This window comes from Equus asinus, chromosome 30 (assembly GCF_041296235.1).
Source record: "Equus asinus isolate D_3611 breed Donkey chromosome 30, EquAss-T2T_v2, whole genome shotgun sequence".
In the NCBI taxonomy this organism is placed as follows: domain Eukaryota; kingdom Metazoa; phylum Chordata; class Mammalia; order Perissodactyla; family Equidae; genus Equus; species Equus asinus.
The window spans coordinates 29,412,313-29,432,271 of NC_091819.1; the positions used below are offsets into that span (position 1 = coordinate 29,412,313).

Sequence of the window (19,959 nt, forward strand, 5' to 3'; positions counted from 1 at the left end):
AGAGGACTATGGCATGCTACTAATGGATATTCATGTGCTTCCAGTTAGGCAATTACATGTGAAATAGGGCTCCTTTTTTTTTCTTCCCGTAGTGGGATTGCTGGTGGGTCAAAGGATTTGAAAATACAAATTGTAACAGAAATTGCCCAATTGCTCTCCCCCCAGATTGGAGTAAGTCTCCTTGTGCAAGCAGGATATGAAAGTGCCTGTTTCGCCACACCCTCGGTAGCACTGACTTTACTTTTCATATTTACCAACGAGAGAGGAAAAGTGGTATCTCTTTGTGTTAACTTACATTTTCCTGTCTACAGGGGAAGGTGAATACCTTTTCATGTTTTGGGCCATTTACATTTATTTTTCTGTGGATTGACCCATATGTGTTGATTTTGCCCATCTTCCTATTAATTGTCATATTCTTATTTGTGACAGCTCTTTGTGTATTAGGGACATGTATTGAAATGTTTTTTCCCAAATTTGTTTTGTTTTCTCAGGGTTTTCTTTCTGTAGAAAACTTTGTTTACAGTATTTTAAAAACTTTTAACTTTGGTCAAATCTGCACATTTTTCTTTAAGGTTTCTGAATTTCCTGTTTTGCTTTAGAAGGCTCTCCTTGAGGTTATATATTTTCTTATATATTCTCATTACTTAAAACTTTTACAATTTAGTTTTTGTTCTATCTGAAATCCATGTTTTATGTTGAGATTGTTTTTGCTATCCTCATTTATTTTTTTAATGTATTCTTTTCCCAATGAAAGGAAATGCCCTTTTTAGCCTATATTAAGTTCCCTTACACGCTGCATCTATTTCTGGAATGTCTAGTCCACTTCCCTTATGTATCTGTTCTTTCCCATGACACTACCACATACTTAGATTATTGTAGCTTTATAATGTTTTATCATCTGGTGGGGAAAAACCTCCTCTCTTATGTTCCTTTTTCAAAAATATGTTAGGAATTCTTGCATATTAATTTTTCCACCTAAGCTTCAATATAATTTTGTCCAGTTACAGAGGACCTCATGGCAATTGATTGGAATGGCATTAAATTCATATACTCATTTATGAAGGACTGGCATTCTCATACAACTATATTAATCAATTAATATGTAAAAAATATACATGAAATAGGCCCTCTCCATTGAAATATCTTTTCTGCCATCCAGTTCTCTTCTACTTTGGTGTAAAATTTAAAGTGCATGTTTTTTGTTTCAGCAATTTTTCTGTACTCCCATTATGCCTCCTATAACATATATGTTCCATTTTGTTTTGGCTGTTTGGCTTAGTCTTCCTCCAATTGTTGCCAATCTCACCAGCACCTCCAGCTCCTCACTCATTTAGTGCAGTTGCTCCAACCTTCCAAATTCTTCCAGCCTCTGGGCCTTTGCACACTGTCCCTCTGACGACCCATCCTTCCGGTCTGTTTAAATGTTATTTCTGTTAAAGGCTAGAGTCTACCCCTTTTCAAATTTAGATTCAGTTATCCTTGACAGCACCTGACTTTTCCATCGTAGCACATAACATCACTTATAAATACATGTTTAACATGCTGTTCCCACTATGATAAATTTCAGGAACATGGTGTACTTGTCACCACCACGTACCCAATACGTAGCAGAATCTAGCATATATACTGTTCAATAGAGATTATTTTAATACAGCTCTCTATGATTTTAAAGACTGAACAACATGTGACGAACAGATCCTTTCTTTTAACCAATTTAGTTAGCAAACAGCTCACTTTTAAGACAAACAGGAGAGAACCACTAAAACTGGTCAAAAATGAGTAAATGTCTGTCATCAATAGGAGACTTAATCTTTTTTGGTAAAAAATAAGAGAACTTTTGACCGAGAGAATGGGATCTTTCTATCTGCTTATGGACCATTACTAAAAATACGCTTCAATGTGCAATGCTTATAGCCAAGATAAATGAAATAGTGAAGAAAGTCCTTTTCACCCCATCAAGGAGTGTTTCCTGCGTCACCGGAAATCCTTAGAAGAGCTGAATGCTTACCTCAAATAGAGTTTTCACCTCTGGACAGCTAATTTAATTTGAAGTCCAAGTAGGAAGATGAAAGAATACGGAGAAATAAAAGCCCATTCAATTTCCATCAGAATAAATAAAAAATATTTATTATATATGTAGTAAAGATAAGGGAGATTTAGGTCCTTTCAAAGCTTTTGTTTTTGGTCTCTCCCCACCTTCTCTGCACATACTGCAGGGAGAAAGCCTTCGTATATACTAGTGTTATAATACTTCTCTCATCAGAACAAAAACACAACACACAAAGCATAATAGAAATATTTGGTTCTTTTTAATTAGCTATTGATGGTATAATAAAATAAAGTGGCACCTAATTTAAACATTTAAAATAGTTCATTGAAGGATAATCTACAACACAATACGTTAAGCCTAATTGTCAAAATAACACCTCCTTTTTGGCAAGAAAGGAGAAATAAAGGCATAATCAAAATTATGAACAATAATTGGGTTCATGTGGACACTTATAGAGGATTTTGTAGGCATACTGGCAGGCACGATGTTGAAAAATCAATCCACTAGATTTGAAAATACTGGTAAGATAAAAAAGAAAGCTACACATTTCAGAGTTCATGTCGGAAACTAAAAAAAAATATCTCCCAAATATCACAACAGATCTTTTAATGACTAATTGTTTTAAATAAGTTTTGTGTTCTGTACAAATTAAAGGACTCATGAATATAACCCCCTCCCCCTGCCACAGTTCAAATTTGAAATGGTCTCAGCAGAAAATAAACAGTTTGTAATTTAAACAGAATTGACAGCATTACAAAAGTTTACAGAATTTCTCTTTTCATCATTCTCCCTAACAGCAAAGATTACAATGACAAGACTGAATGATCAGAATGTAAAAACATTTGTGCAAAACTGCATTAATTGTTCTTACCATTTAACAGAGGTAAAACTTAGGAACACGTAATGACAATAATGAAAAAAAACCCACATTGGAAGTAATTCTACTTTAGATTCCAAACAACATGGATTATACCATTACTCAATATTAAAAGAACACGTGGCACCATGAGCAGCAGGAGCAGCGAACGACTCAGCAATGATGCCAGCCGAGGAAGCTGGCCCGGAACATGCCAGAGCTTCTCTGCGCACCAGCCAGCCACCTTAAAAGACTGGAAACAACTGGAGGGCTTAAAACTCACTTTAACGTCTTTATTCTTGAAATGTGTAGATCACAAATAAAATAGTGAAGAAAGTCCTTTTCACCCCATCAAGGAGTGTTTCCTCCGTCACTGGAAATCCTTAGAAGAGCTGAATCATGGACTCCCTGGATTTACCCACGCCAATCCATTTAACTGGGAGGGGAAAAAAAGTATAACATTATTAACTCATTCATAATGTTCAGTCTCTGGGATTAACAGATTCCCTCACTCTCTCAGTGTCCCCATTTAACTTTTCTCCACATGCCTTGTGCTATCTGTTTGTTTTATCCTCTTAGCAGACTGTGCCAATTCTAAACAGAGTGTGCAGTCGAGATCCAACACAGGGTAGTCTGTCTTACCATGTCCTGTTTTAATCGCACGATATTTACAATTCCTCAATTCCTAATAATTAGGATAGTAAAATATTGGCCCAAAGCAGTAGAGACTTCAAGAAGCTTTGATCAAGTTCCTAATAAGTAGAAAAGATAAGCATCTTTGATAAATGGATGATGCTAACAGCGTATTGAAGTGTCACTGTAACTTTTGTATCTCAGACAGTAGCAATATCTGGAAGAGAACACTGTTTTTTACCTTGCACAGCCTTAGGAACCGCCTACTGTACCAGTCTATGCAAATCTCTAATCACGTGCACCACATGGGTAAAGCTCTATGGTATTTTACAGATGTCACTGTTCAATTCACTTCGTTCATATTCCAAAAAATGTTCACTAAGAGCAGTGAGCAAACATACTAAATCTGACATTTTGTGGGAGGTGGGGCAGCAAGTAAAATGGAAAACAAGGTTCATGTTTGAGATGAACCACAATACAAAATCAGACTAAGTACATGGTAGATTTTACACGGAGGACACCTCCCACCCACGGCACTTCCGCTCTCTCAAATCTCCATCGGCGCCAATAAAAGGAAGAAAGCAATGTGTTAAAGAAAAGACTTCACATAACTAGTCACGGCCGTAACTTGGTTATACCTAACTCCTTGGCCAGCTAACAGTTGTTTTTATTAAAGAAACTTTATTTTTTATTCTTCTATTTTTTCCAGTTAGATTTCCTATTTTCCATACCTATTATTTCCTAATACATATTCAAGAAACACCCCCAACTCTCAAGGGTATTTTAACTCCAAATGAAAAAACCACAAACCATTTTTGGTGGTGGTGGTGAAGCTACAAAAGGACTTGTTCTTAAGAGGGAGAAAGGACCGAGAATGAATGTCATAGGGGAGAAAACAGACTAACCAAACTAAGACAGGGTCACAAAGGGAGAGAGGTGATCTATTGTCCTCAGTCATCTGAAGGGTCAGAGAAAGACGGTCTATTTACTCTAAGGAACAAAATTCTCGTACATCTTGCTGGGCATTTATGCAAATCATGAGCATTCTACAAAGGCATAATCGTCTCTCTTTGTCCTATTTCAAAAGTAGACAGTTAAGTCAAAACTAGGAAAAGCAAAGATGGCTGTTTATCAAGTGTTTCTATTTACCTGGAACTTGAAGCTCATCTTCAATAAATCGAACATAATTTTGTGCATTAACAGGTAGTTCTTTAAATGTCCTTGCATTTGATGTGTCTGTGTTCCATCCTGGGAGAGTCTTATACTGAACTTCAACTTTATTTAAGACTTCTTGGTTTGCTGAAAGTTAAAGAGGAAGTATATTTGTTCATGGTGGACACTGCTTATTGTCAAACTTTTTTTTTTTTTTTTTTTTTTGCTGAAGAAGATTCACCCTGAACTAACATCTGTGCCAATCTTCCTTTATTTTGTATGTGGGTCGCCTGCCACAGCATGGCTGCCGACAAGTGCTGTAAGTCCACACCTGCAACCAAACCCAGGCCACCGAAGCAGAGCACACCAAACATAACCACTAGGCCACAGGGCCAGCCCGTCAGATGACTTTTTGATATAGGTTCACAATATCTTATCAAAATCCCTGGAGCCAAATGTGTTTGGGAATTTAGAATTTTTTAGAGTTTAGAAAGATAACAGTATAAGACCATCTGGGGTAGTATTTTATAATCAAACATATTTCTGTAGCAACACAGGATTATTCATTCGAAGCAGGTAGATTATTAGTTCTAACATCAGTTTAAATCAGGTTTTGCTGTCAAATGAATTTTGGTGTCAAAAAACTTTCAATTTTTAGAGCTTTTTTGGATTTCTACACTATGATTAGGGATTGCAGGTCTGCATGATGGCAGCAGTCTCACAGAAAGAAGGCTCCCTTACTTGCTCTCATCTGGGAAAGCTTCTAATGCTTTTGTGACTGTGCACAAAAGCTCAGCTGGAAATTTTCCTCACTATATACCTAAGCATTTTCTCCATATCCCCTAATAGAAACTGAAAATGTGCTAAAAGAGACCGGTCCCTTTGACTGAGACGGTGCAGCCCGTGCTATGGTACACTGTCGACTTCCCTTTGCAGGACCGAGACACTTGTTTCGCCAGCTGTGGGAATACTGCCTGCTGACAACTCACAGTCCAGAATTTCCCCAGAAATTACCCTCCACTGAAGGGAGTTGCCTCCCTGTACCAGTCCGTATCCAGTGACTGGTCAATGTGGGTATATATATAGGACCTGGCCACTTACCTTAATTTGGGACAACTCTGAAGGGCCATTCCAGCCCCAGAGCTCCTCATGGGATCAGCTGAGGGCTTGTGATGTAACTACCTTGCAGTTCAGCTTCTCCCTCTGCCTACTCCTCCTTCTCTCACTCCTTCACATATGTTGTTGCTCAGAGTAGTTATGAGCAAACGACTTGCATGTAAATCTCTCTATCAGAGTCTGTTTCCTAAGGAACGCCACTGAAGACAGTTGGTGCCAGAGTGGTGTCAGGAAGGCTCTAAAATGGGATCTTGGAGCTGGATCACTGCACAGCTGACAGGCAATGAGGACCATCACTGAAGGGAGGTAGAGTATGGATAGCCTATGTCATGCTGCAGTACTGCAATTGTGAAAAGCTCCATGGGAGGTGAATGGCACTGCCATACGGGGGGGAAAGTAAAGCAGTGGCAATAACTGAGGCTTTGAGAAATAAGCACAATGGAACAATGAATTGGACAGCTCCAGATGAATGCCAGTCATGAACAGGAGAAAGACAATGAAAGTTAAGACAAAGTGTGCAAGTCAGAAGGCCTCCTTGGCATCTAGAGAGAATCTCATCTCCTACGGCAGAGGGCAGAAAAAGCTGAGGATCAGGCTCGAGACTCATTAATACAGACAGCAGAAGCTCCAGAGAAAGGTGAATTCTCAAATCCAGCATGCTGTTTGAGAAGTGGGACCCTGAGACTGTGGATGGAACATCTGGGTTGATGTACACGAAAATTCTGAATCCACAGCTTCGCTGATGGCCTGCAGAATGCCCTACTACTTCCTGTTAAAGGCTAAGGCTTCCCGTTTGAAGATGAAGCAGAAGCCCTCCCTTACAAGGGGGCAGGTGCCCCTCTCAGGTTCCACCTTTACCTCCCCTCCTGCCCAGCAAACAACATCTAGGGTCAAGTCAAAACACAACTTGGCCAAGAAGCGCTGGGCTGGCTAAGTTCGGAGGGAAGGGACTAGACCCTGAGGGTGCTGGAAGGGTACAGTGCGTGACGGAAACTAAAGTCAAATAAGCAAGTATACTGATGTGGGACTGCTCTCCCATGACCCATGAAACAGAGATGATGAAAACATACTGCTAGGAATGTTCTCGGAAGCTTAGACAAAGTGAAGAGCCACACTAAGCAGATAGTTCAGAACTGCTTGTGACAGACGACAGAAGGAGTCAAGAGACTCAGTGGGGCTGCTACTTCCAGCCATGAGGCAGCACATGGTTCCAGACTAACTCTCCCAGCATAAACAACTGTAAAACTGGGCAAAATAGATGACAGCTCTTCATGGGCAGTGGACAACACGCAGCATAAAATTGTGGTTTCTGAGAGAAAGAAAACTCACAAGCAAGTCCCGAAACTACTCAGCTCTCTGCCCAGGGACATTTCCTGACCACTGGAGTCAGCAGGGAACAGTGGTCCCGCTGACCTGAGGAAGGCAGATATAGGATTTCAGGGAAGCTGAAGCAGCTAGAATCATTGAGATCAAGCGTCAGAGAGGAAGGAGCTATACAGAGAGGGGCCCCCAAACCCAAGTCCGTGTGAAAGTCCCATGGCTAAAGTTCAACTGTACATGCAAAGAATGGGACCATCAGAGGCTTACCAGTTATCAGTTGTTACACAGTTGAGTGGACAAAAGTTCTAGAGGTCAAGCAGTGCTGGTGGAAGGGAAGGGACAGAATACACCGGAGCTCCAGCACTGCCAGATTGGAGAGATCTCTTTACATCTTGTTAACTCTTCTGGCATCCAGCTAAGACACCAGAAAGGCTGCTCCTTAAAGCAAAAACCACACTCTAGAGTAAAATCTCCTACAGAACCCCCATACTGAAGCCTAAAACCAACTCTGCCAAGATGCACAGAGGAGACGGAATTTGGACTGATTCATACGAAGTTAGAGAGGTTTAGGAAACAACTTGGGTTCTCCACTAACTATACTAACAAAACATAAACCAAGCTATTCAAGTTCGAGATGACCAACCTGTAATTCAGCTGTCCCCTAAAACAAGAACCAGCACTCTTCAGAGGAAGACAAGAGAATCCAAGCCTCTACAATATATTATCCACAATGTCCAATTTTCAACCAAAAGCTGTTAGACACAAAAACAGTGATCTACAATCGAGGAAAAGAATAGTCAAAAGAAATCAAACTGGAGATGGCCCAGATGTTGAACTAACAGATAATGACTTTAAACATGTTTCTAACAACTTGCAGCTATCCTCATTTCCCAAAGACTGGTCGTTATTAGCAAGTCACAAAATCTACCAGCCTACCAAGTTTCATTAAGCTAGTTAAGATTCCTTCATTTGGCATATTCTCAGTCTTATAGGACGACTGAACAAATTAACAGTTCCTATTTGTGGCAGCCAGAAACGTTTATGGAACTTCCTGAGTAACTGAAGAAATCACACGACTGAAGATATGCCTGAAAACACACACTGCCTCAAGTAGGAAGTCCCCCTACCTGACCTCCATCCACTTCAGACACAGAACAGAGGGCAGAGAACACCACTCACGTGGCTTAAGGACAGGGTGGGTTACTGTATCGGGAGCCTGCTCACCCTGACAAGCAGTGCTCTGTCCCCCACTCCTTATTTCCCAAGGAAGGGAGGAGGGCCTACATGGAAGTTACTCTGAAAATAGGGAGGATGAGGTTCAGAAGCAGCATAGCAGGGCTCAAAGGTGCCATGTTTCTGCTTTCCTATTTTGAGTTTGAGCACACGCTTGCCTGAATCAGCAAACGCAAAGCCTGTGGCTATATATCGTAAATTATACAGAAGAGCTTTAAGAAATTGCTCGAAAACATTCACCTCATAAAACTCTTTATATAAAGCCTAAAAAGAGTACCTGGGAAATGAGGTATGATGTCACCAAATAATTTGTACGCAATTCCAACTTTGATTTCCGTAAACACGTCCAAAATATCCAATTTGGTAAGTGCCAACCTAATTTTGGAAGAAAAGGCAACATTAAAACAAACTGTTACAAGCCCTAACTTCTAACTTGATGAGGAAGTAAAGGAAAATTTGTACAAGCTAAAAGTTCTAAAGCAATTCTGAAAACTGGTTAGGATTATATTTTAAAGCATGCCACACATAAAACACTATGAGACAATATACTGATATAGTTTCCTCAAAATAAAAAATGACTTAACTGACCTACTAGTGAGTTACCTTTTAATAATTATAACAGATTTTCACTCATTGATCCACACCCTTTCCCTTAGCTTTCTTATGATTGATCGAAACGTATTTGTGGGAGGGCTGCCTGGAGTAAAGGATGCATTCTATCACTGTGGGGCACAGCAGAGCTCACTGTTCCATGTGGATGACCACAAGACATGTGCACATTTACCCACATGCCATCAACCCACTTCTTCATTCTGGTTACCATCACCTCCACCCTTCTGGTCAGAAATCATCAAAAGAGAGTGAGGAAACCACACCAAGGATCTCTTCATGATAGATCAAAATCTCCTAATAAACTGACTGGAAAAGAGTTTTAAGGAAAAATCTGTGGAAATTAGATAAAACACTAGGTTTGGAATTCTTGTCCACAAATTATTTTTTTGTCCTTTATTCTGTTATTTGCTAGAAGTTAAGCCTAATTAATATAGACACAAACACATTTATTTACATATTTTATGTATATATGTTAATAACAACTTTTACTGAGAATTTTCAGTGAGCCAGGCAGTGTGCTATATGCTTTCACTACATTTCTCATCTAATTTTAAAAACACCCCTATAATATAAGTAGGTAATATCATTATCTAGATTTTAAAGATGATGAAAAAGGCACAGAAAGATTAACTTGCCCAAAGTCACACAATATTATGCATGGATCTGAGATTTGAATCCAGAAGTCAGATATCAATCAAGCCCATGCAATAAATCACTGTTACACTGCCTCCCCTCTGTATACATACTCTATGCTTGCCTTGTCTATCCACCCATCCAGCCATCCATCCATCTACCTACCTACCTACCTATCTTACTTCCCTCTATACTTATACATATGCAAGAGTATTATGATTCTTTTCTCCCATCCTCGGATGCCCAGGAAGATAATTTGGGGTCCCTCTCCCTGTGCACCCTTCCTCTATATCTTGGTCCACTTCTACCTTGAACTGCAATTTCATTCAGAGGCTAAAGAGCGAAATTTTTCTATTACAGTACTACTTCAAGTTTGCATTCCACAAAATTTAACCTGTGGTCATGAACTGTCCTATTATTTCCTGAAATAAACGCTTCTAAGAATACTCACGCAGTAAATCCATTAATCATATGAGCATATTTGAGCAAAACGAGGTCCAACCAGCCACATCTTCTTTTCCTTCCAGTAGTTACGCCAAATTCTCTACCCCTCATTTGTAACAATTCTCCAATTTCCTAGGGAATAGAAAATAGAACTTTAGGATTAGAATACCAATGCTGTAAATCCAGTAGAATTAGACTTAAGATCAAATAACAAATCAAATTCTCTTTGAGATAAACAGTTTTTAGAAAATAACTTGGGTTTTATGTTAGGGAAGCAATATTTTTTATGACGTTATATAGATAACCTCTTAAAATTTAGATTAACATATAAAAACTACACAGGCTGCATTTTAAATACTAGGTTGTTAATAAGCATTCATTAAAATAGACAAGCCACCTGTTCCAAGAACAACTGCATTTGCTAATTTTCCTGGAAGCCAGGAGGCAAACTCTCACCTGTAGGCAGCTGTTGATCACAACGCTCTTTTCAAAAGTGAGGCTGAAAATGATGCTCAAAGATCTAAGATACAGCCACTCCCTACAACCTAATTTTCCCACCTGTGATCTATCTCTTCCCTAATTTACACCTTTCTGATTAAAGTCATCATTTCATTACCTCTTGTATTCTGACATCATTACAATTATGTGTTTTTTTAAATGTTGCTCTGTCAGGTTTGAATCCCAGGCCTGTCTATCTCTGTGGCCTTAAGCAAGTTACTTTAGTTCTCTGTCCCTCAGTTTCCTTGTGTGTACAACGGACGGTGATACTACCCAGCTCCCTGAGCTGTGGCGAGGATCCAAAGAGCTCCTAATTCTCCAGCGCTGAGACACTGCCTGGCCCGAGTAACCACCACTTGCATAAGTGTTGGCTGCAACAAGACAATGTCTGGAGATGACTTTGCTCAGCCCCGGCCCCTCAGAAGCTCTTGGTGAAAGGTAGTTGTTATTTTTAACTTCTTCCTTCTCCGCCACTATCTTAATCCCCTCGTGAACCCAGCTTCTTTAGCCCTGCAAATTAGTTATCTTTATGGACCCTCTAATCTCTCCTCTTTGGTTGCCACGCTGCTGCCACTAACAACAAAAGTGTGTATAATTTTTTTTAACATTGCTCTGATCAATCTTGTACATTACGTAAAATGCACAGAAGACAAGAATTCATTAAGGAAAAAAAAGCATGCATTTTTATTTTAAAACTTTTTGGATCAGATTTACTGAGGCTTACATTGTCTTGCTCTGTAGGAAAGGCACCAATACCAACTCTAGTTGTATAAGCTTTCACAACTCCATACACTTCTCCAACATTTTGAGGGGGCATACCCAATCCAGTACAAACACCTCCAACTGTACAGTTTGAAGAGGTTACGAAAGGGTAAGTTCCTAAAAATAGAAACAAGTATTAAAATATATACACACATAATTTTAAAACAGAATTACTGGGAAAATTCTGCATTTGAATATATTTTAGGTATTTGACAGACTTGAATATAACCGTAACTGCCCTCTCAAAGCCCCAATGTTCTTAATTCTTTTTGTCTCTTTTAATGAGATAGAAACAGGTGGTTAGAGCTTAACTATGGTGCTTACACTGGAGAGGCTCCTTGAGTTGCTCAGCCTCTGCATGGCGGGCACTCATCTAATGGACTGCTAAATAATTTAATGCCAAAATCCTCGTGTTATCCACTCTGGAGACTTCTAATCTATCTTCCATAGATCTTAGAATATGCATGTTTAATAACAATGTATATTAGGTTCCTGATGTTTTAAAAAAGGCAGAATTATTAAAGATAAAGGTCCTTCCATAGGATTCATTTAATCATCATATAGTTGAACCAAGGACCAAACAATAAAAATCACAGTTCACAGAATCCCAAACCCACTGACCTGAATAGTGATTTTATTTTTCTAACGAACTACAAAATTTAACACATGTATTGTGTTTTCCAAAACACTCCTTTAAAGAAAAGATGAGTATAAGATGACAAACTTCAATCATTTCTGAACACACAAGCTAAAAGCCTTGTTTCAAAACTCCTTAATGCTGACATTAAGTATTCCGTCTGAGGCCCTTCAGGGCTCGGTTAAGCTCTCCGCGACTCCGTCTCACTCACCAAAGTCGATGTCTAGCAGCGCTGCGTTTGCACCTTCTACCAGGATCTTCTTTGGTGGTCCATGTAGGGCCTCATAGAGGAAATAAACTCCATCTTTCACCATCGGTTTAACCCTTTCCATATAACCCTATATAGGAAGACAAAAACCAATTTCAATTTATACTAAGAAATTTACAATATAACATATATGAGTACAAATCACCTGACTTTATGAGAGTGAAAACAGACAGATGCCAAGTGGAAAGGGACTAGGGATGGTGCTCACCCTACTGAACAACTGGGTTAGCTTTGGTCTCTCATGCTGATTCTCCAGAGCCCGAAAAAAGATACTAGCTCAAGAAAAGCAGAGAGAGAATGAAACTCAAAGGTTGTATATCAACCTCACTACAAATAATGATGACAACCTTCCCAACAGCCAAGTACTCATACTTCATAAACCAGCTTTCAGGAAAATGAAAAGAAGTGACTACATTACATTGTGTTTTATACTTTGTGAGGTTTTTTAAAACCTACATTTATAATCCATGTAACCATGAGTTTTGCATCAGGGTGATTCTTAAAACGTGGTGAGGGCCACAAGTGACATTGTCAAGCAGGCAAATATCAATCATTGATTGCTAATATTCTTGTGCCATTGTATTCCATTACAGTAAAATATCTCAGCAGTATTACTAGTAGAGAATATCAAATACTATTTTACACATGAGCATTATAAAACTTTCTCAAAACATATTTAGTGTTAATAATATTGCTTAATTTTAGAAGTCAATTAAAAATGTAATATAAAAAGTTTCCCCAAAAGCCTATAGTATAACTGCAGTAAAACCTAGTTGCAACTATGTTTAAATATTTAGCCAGACAAGTACGGAAGTTCTGAGATGCACTCAAGAGCTCACCTGAGTATGTTAGACCATTGATCAAAGTATGGTCCCCCCTTGCCTCTAATCTCCAATCTCATGCTTATTCCTATTTTAGTCCTTTTTTTGCCTGAAATGACCATACTATTCATCACGCCCCTTGTTCATTAAAGCCCTGGTTCAAAATATATCACCTATTAAGAACCTTCTTACTCAGTTCTGTTCATTATTCATCTACATTACATTCACATGGAACATGTATAAAATAAAATCGAAAAGCCATACCCATACTTTAGCACAAAAATATTTCCAAGCTGCTAATAATAAATTTAAAATATTTGTTGCATGACAGAATGAAAAGAAAATGGCAGTCTATTTTAAGCAACAATCAATACAATGAAATGCAAATACCTAATATTTAGAATATTCCTTGAAGGTCAATTTTTTTTAGGAATTTAGTGAGTGGACAGACCTAAGGTCTGCAACTGTTCTAGAATGGCATGAGGCTTATCAATTCCTATTCAGTTCTGAAACTGATGTACATATTTATTTACAGAAGAGAAGGAGTAATAATCAGATACTCAGGAAGCCGCCTGAAATTCTCCAAAGACTGTAGAGGAAGGAAGGGTGGAAAGGATGGGAGGCCTGACTACTGACTGACTCAGGCACTACCGAGCCCTAGCAGTTGCCAACTGTGGTCTCATCTTTGGCTAATTACCTGACTGTCTCTTAAGAGGACAGTGCCAAAGAGACTGATCTTATGGGGTTTAGTTCCTAAATGGACTGGTTAGCTTGAAAAGTTACTATCCCTCATTTGTCCCTTTGTTGATCTGGCCTCCACTCTGCTATGAGTGATTTTTACATAATACAAATCTAGTCCTTTTTCTGCTTCAAAATTATTCAGCAGCTTTTCATGATCTCCAAGATAAAAGCTGACATCCCTGTCACTGCACTTAAAGCCAATACCAGACCGAGGATTTGATCCCTGCTCCTCTCACCGTGTTTTCAGGGACTTACTCCTGCCCCCTGCTCCCTGCACAAGCTTTTCCTGAAGCCGCATCACGTGAAGTTACTCAAACGTGCCATGTCCTTTTAGGCCTATATGCTTTCAGACTTGAACAGGACAAATGATTTGCTTTATCAGTTCTTATCCATAATACTTTACACGTATCTGCCTGGTACTGATACTATAAACTATTTAATGTCTATCTTCTCAGTCATAATGTAATTTCCATAAAGGAAATTAAAGACCACATGTTCTTTATTCTTATATTTTCAGTTCCAAACACTAAGTCTAAATGAATGAAAGATCTAGGTACCAATTTGGCAAGCAACTTTCAAAACGGTCATTATAAAGGTCAGAAAGCATTACCTTGAGTTTTTGTAACTCCCCTTCAATGTCTATTTCCAAAGTGGGGTATATAGATTTGTACTGGTTAGCCAGAACTTTGAACCTGAGAAATACAGATAAATCAAGACGTTACCTCTGTTTAAAAATATTCCGAATAATTATATATGATTCAAATGGTTTCAGTACGTAAGTGGTCGTAACTACAAATTAAACCCCAAACTGAAATTACACTGAGACATTAAATCTAATAAAGGAGCTATCAGTCTCATGAATAAATGATACACTTAGATATTTTTTACTCAAGTTCAGGAATATCAACAATATAATTAAGGTGATATGTGCAAGTGGGGGGGAATGACTGAAATCTGTAACCATAAGACTTAAATCTGAATTAATTATGTTACAGTGTGTGAAGAACAAAGCGTACTGTCCACATGATACTTCCAAGAGACCCTAGCAGTGTGCCTCCGAGATTCCAGTGTGGGGGCCTGACAGTACAGACACAGTGCTGACCGAAAACAGATACAGCACAGCACACCTCTGATGCCACCTGTAATTAAACGCAACCAACAGACTCCCCATCACTGAGTCACCAGATAGCTTTCTGATGATCACTAGGTTTCCCATGGAGACTTTTCTACAGAGAGTAAGTGTGAATGTCGCATTTCTATTTTTCAAGGTGAGCTTGGTACACAATAGTTCACTAGCACCTGAGAGGCTAATTATTTCTAGGCAGGAGGACATAATGCCTCTGGATCTAAAAATCTAAGGACCAAGACTCTAGGATATGGTGACCCCACCAAAGTAGTGAAACATCCCTCTGAAAACATCTCTATTTCCTAGCAAACCATTCTAAACTCCAATCCTTAATTATAATTTTGGCTTTGTCTTCTTGAGGTACCACTATGATATCATCATCATGTTATTTTCATGAAGTTAACCGGAAATTAAGGACCAATTAGAATGTAATAAAAAACAACTTTAATATTCCAAATAAAAAAGCCAACCACCACTATTCAACTAGAATACTGATTTTACCAATGTGTATCCTGGGTTTTAAAGATTCTAAAAATCCATTCGCTCTCCATTTTGAAACACAAGTTCATTACCTCTCAGAGAAGTCATCGAAGTCAGAGACAAGATCGCACATCCTGAGTCCACTGCGAGCAGCTTTGGAGGAATAAACCGGGCCAATGCCCTTTTTTGTGGTACCCAAACTTAAAAACAAATCAAAATGAGTTTTGAATTAGACAAGAAAGATGCAGTTCTTGTGGTTGGATCTTCACACTGAATGAAATTACTAGACTATTTTCTGTTTTTGTTGTAAGTTTAGCAAAACTTTTTCTCCTAACTTTCTTTTCATAATCCTATTGATTTTCTCTGAAATCTAAACAGGATATTCTAATACTTTTTTCCTTAATCCTCTGGCCTAGAATTTAAACATAAGGGTCTGGATATGCTTAAACTGTGCACACACAAAATATCATACTTTTTTCCTGCTTGTTCTTGTCTCTGTTGTTCCTGGATACCATCAGCTGCTTGATGAAAATCAAATACTGAGGAGAAAAAAGGCAAAATCACAGTTGTTGTTGAAAGAAATATAGGAAAGCATAAGATAATGCATTTTAAATCACTGAAGATATAAATCCCTTCAGCCTAACATCATTATGACAAATAAATGGATACATTTTAAAAGATGACAATAATGGTGGAAGTCAAGGTTATAACGCCAACTGCTATATTAATATGAAAATACAACTGATTGTTCGTTCCTATTAACTGCAGTCTATGCTAGTTTAAAAATGAGTCCTTAAGAGGGTAATTTTGGAACACCCTACCCTACAATTCTATAAACCTCACTTTACTAAGGTATCTCTTTTCTTCAAGTTCTGAACTCCAGAAATCCGGGAATTATTCCCACATCTCCCTCTCCCGCAGTAGGCCCAAGCTTCCATCACCTCTCACCAAACTGTAGTCCCCTAATCAGTGTGCCTATCTCCACTCCTGGACATCTTTAATTCATAGTGTTTAATGCAGCCAAAGCTCTCCTCCCAAAACACAAGTATGATGCCACCACTCCCTTACTTTTAAACTCAATGACTCTCTATTGCTCAAAAGAAAACGACCACTCTTTCACACGTCCTCCTTGCACAGTCTGCCCTTTCATCTTACACTAGGCTTGGCCCCTCTGGGCACACGGGCATTCTTTTAAGTCCTGGCTACGAGGCATGTGCTTCTCCTGTCTGAACATGCCTCCTCCTATGCCTGGATGCACCATGGAGCTTGTGCCCTCTGTCTCCAATACTTTATGAGTATTGAGACCATGTTAGTTTAGCTTAGTAGTTGATTTTCTGTCTACAAGTTCTCAAATATTTACTGACTGAATAAATAGCTAGTTTATGGAACAGGCAAGGCCTAGAATTTTGGTCTCTGGACTTTTAACCAAGGCTTCTTTTTTTAATTTGTTTTCTAAACAGCCTTGTGGGAATATAATCTACATACCATAAAATCCATCCATTTAAAGTATGCAATTTCATCATTTTAGTATATTTAACCATGGCTTCTTTTCACTAATGATTGTTATTGTTTCGAAATAAGCTGAAATGTGTAAATGTCAAAGAGAATGACTGATACAAGGTTCCTGGAACTAGTGGTGGCATCTGTAAAAGAACTATTTAGAAGTATTAGAAGATTCTAGCATTAGAATATTGTAGTTACAGATGGTGAAACTAGAAAAGTTCGAGGACACCTGACCTAAAACCACCCTCTGGTTAACCCTGGCCCCTAAAGCCTCCGAAGTCCTCCACCCTGGTTCCCCCTCTGGAGGCCCTACAGGACTGTCAAGGCAGTCCCCTCTGCACAGCTGTGTCTGATCAACAGGTTTCCCTGGCGGTCTAGTAGGGGAGTTCTGACATTTCTGTACATTAATTACAATACAGAAACTAAATTTTTATTGTGTGATTTAAAGTTATCCCGTAAATCACTATTTGCCTCAGTGCCACAGCACTAGGTGGCAATAACCTCCTTAAACCACAGTGGCATACTCTACACCAAAAGACAGCTACAAGAATGTTCAGAGCAACATTATTTGTAATAACTCAATATTGGAAATGACTCACATATTCATTAATGGTAGAATGGATAAATAAATTCTGGCATATTCATTCATATAATGGGATACTATATGGCAATGAAAAAGAATAAAATATTGTTCGTGTAACAATAAAAATGAATCTCATGAAGTTGAGCGGAAGTCAGCTACAAGAGATTACATAATGTATAATTTTACATAAAGTTCAAAACTAGGCAAAACTAACCTAGGGTGAGAAAAGTAATAGAGTCATGTGCTGCATAACTCATGTTTCGGTCAACGACAGAAAGCATATATGACAGGAGTCCCATAAGATTAGTACCATCTAGCCTACGTGTGTAGTAGGCTGTACCACCTAGGTTTCTGTAAGTGCACTCTACGATGTTCACACGACGACAAAACTACCTAACAACATATTTCTCATAACATATCCCTGACACTAAGCGACGCCTGACTATAATAGTGGTTACCCTTGGTGAAAGGGAGTAGCTAATGACTAGGAAAGATCCTTAGAGGAGCTTTTTTTTGTAATCAAGATATACCTGACATAGAACAGTTTCAGGTGTACAACACAACGATTCAATATTTATATGTATCCTTAAATGATCACCACAATAAGTTTAGTTAACATCCATCACTATACACAGCTACAAACTGTTTTCTCTTGATGAGAACTTTTAAGATCTACTGTCTTAAGTTTCAAATATCCAATATAGTATTATTAACTATAGTCTCCATGCTGTACATTACATCCCCATAAGATATTTACTTTGTAACTGGAAGTCTGTACCTCTTGAGCACTTCCACCCATTTTGCCCACCCCTCCCATGCCTCTGGCAGCCACCAATCTGTTCTCTGTATCCATAAACTTAGTTTTTCATTTTTAGATCCCACGTATAAGTGAGATCATACAGTATTTGCCTTTCTCTGTCTGACTTATTTCACTTAGCATGTCCTCAAGGTCCATCCATGTTGTCACAAATGGCAAGATTTCCTTCTTTTTTATGGCTGAATAATATTCCATTGTGTACATGTGTATATACAGACATACACACACGCTTCTTTCTACATTTATCCATCGATGGACGCTCGGGTTGCTTCCATGTCTTGGCTATTGTAAAGAATGCTGCAATAAACATGAGAGTGCATATACTTTTTTCAAGTTAGTGTTTGTTCCCTTCAGATAAATACCCAGAAGTAGAATTGCTGAATCACACAGTAGTTCTAATTCTAATTTTCTGAAGAACCTCCATACTGTTTTCCACAGTGGCCGCAGCAAGTTACATTCTCACTGACAGTGCACAAGGGTTGCCTTTTCTCCACATCATTGCTAACACTTATTATCTCTTGTCTTTTTGATAATAGCCATTCTAACAGGTGTGGTTCTGATTTGCATTTCCCTGATGATTAGCAACGCTGAGCACCTTTTCTCGTACCTGTCAGCCATCCGTATGTCTTCTTTGGAGAAATGTCTATTCAGATCCTCTGCCCATTTTTTAATTGGATTGTTTGCTGTTTTGCTATTGAGTTCTATGAGTTCTTTATATATTTTGGATGTTAATCCCTTACCCCATATGTGATCTGCCTTTCAGTAGGCTGCCTTTTCGTTTTGTTGATGGCTTCCTTTGCTGTGCAGAAGCTTTTTAGTTTGATGTAGTCCCATTTGTTTACTTTTGCTTTGGTTGCCTTTCCTTTTGGTGTCAAATCCAAAAAATCATCACCAAGATTGACGTCAAGGAACTTACCACCTATATTTTCTTCCAGAAGTTTTATGGTCTCAGGCCTTACATTCAAGTCTTTAATCTCATTTTAAGTTAGTTTTTGCGTATGGTGTAAGATAGTGGTCCAGTTTCACTCTTTTGCATATAGCTGTCTAATTTTCCCAACACCATTTACTGAAGAGACTATCCTTTCCCCAATGCATATTTTTGGCTTCTTTGTTGTAAATTAATTGATTATTTATGTGTGGGTATATTTCTAAGCTCTCTATTCCACTCCATTGATCTGTGTGTCTGTTTCCGTGCTAATACCACACTGTCTTGATTACTATAGCTCGCTAATATAGTTTGAAATCAAAGACCATGATGCCTCGAGCTGTGAAGGTGCTTTGCCTATTAGGGGTCTTTTGGGGTTCCATACAAATTTTAGGACTGTTTGTTCTATTTCTGTGAAAAATGCCATTGGAATTTTGATAGGAATTGCATTGAATCTGTACATTGCCTTGGGCAGTATGGACAAGTTAACAATATTAATTCTTCCAACCCACGAGCACAAAATATCTTTCCATTTATTTGTGTCTTCTTTAATTTCTTTCATCAGTGTCTTACAGTTTTCAGTGTACAGGTTTTTCATGTCCTTGGTTAACAAAATAGCTTTATAGGGTACCAGGAAGGCTCTGTAAAATAAGGTACATAATAAGATGATTAAAGGGGTAAAATACTCGTATACTTTTTGTGCACTTTGCTGTATGTTGTACATTAAAATGCTTACTCACTTCTATCAC

At 38.5% G+C, this 19,959-nt stretch overlaps 1 protein-coding gene across 4 annotated transcripts in view; it reads right to left on the bottom strand.

Moving 5' to 3' along the window:
• Positions 1 to 2,287: 2,287 nt before the first annotated feature.
• The window catches only part of ADSS2 (adenylosuccinate synthase 2), a 39,531-nt gene continuing 21,859 nt past the window's right edge, over positions 2,288 to 19,959 (bottom strand). For 2 of the 4 annotated variants that reach the window (XM_014867667.3, XM_070501397.1), the window contains 9 exons: positions 15,855 to 15,921; positions 15,475 to 15,582; positions 14,387 to 14,468; positions 12,158 to 12,284; positions 11,272 to 11,426; positions 10,057 to 10,181; positions 8,638 to 8,735; positions 4,689 to 4,838; positions 2,288 to 3,342 (listed from right to left, as the gene is read on the bottom strand). In XM_014867667.3, coding sequence (XP_014723153.2) covers positions 3,290 to 3,342; positions 4,689 to 4,838; positions 8,638 to 8,735; positions 10,057 to 10,181; positions 11,272 to 11,426; positions 12,158 to 12,284; positions 14,387 to 14,468; positions 15,475 to 15,582; positions 15,855 to 15,921 — 965 coding nt within the window. In that variant the 3' untranslated portion in view covers positions 2,288 to 3,289. Of the gene's footprint in view, positions 3,343 to 4,688; positions 4,839 to 8,637; positions 8,736 to 10,056; positions 10,182 to 11,271; positions 11,427 to 12,157; positions 12,285 to 14,386; positions 14,469 to 15,474; positions 15,583 to 15,854; positions 15,922 to 18,511; positions 18,860 to 18,892; positions 19,791 to 19,959 lie in introns of those variants that run through there. The other 2 variants (XM_044762719.2, XM_070501398.1) reach the window with 2 other exon arrangements.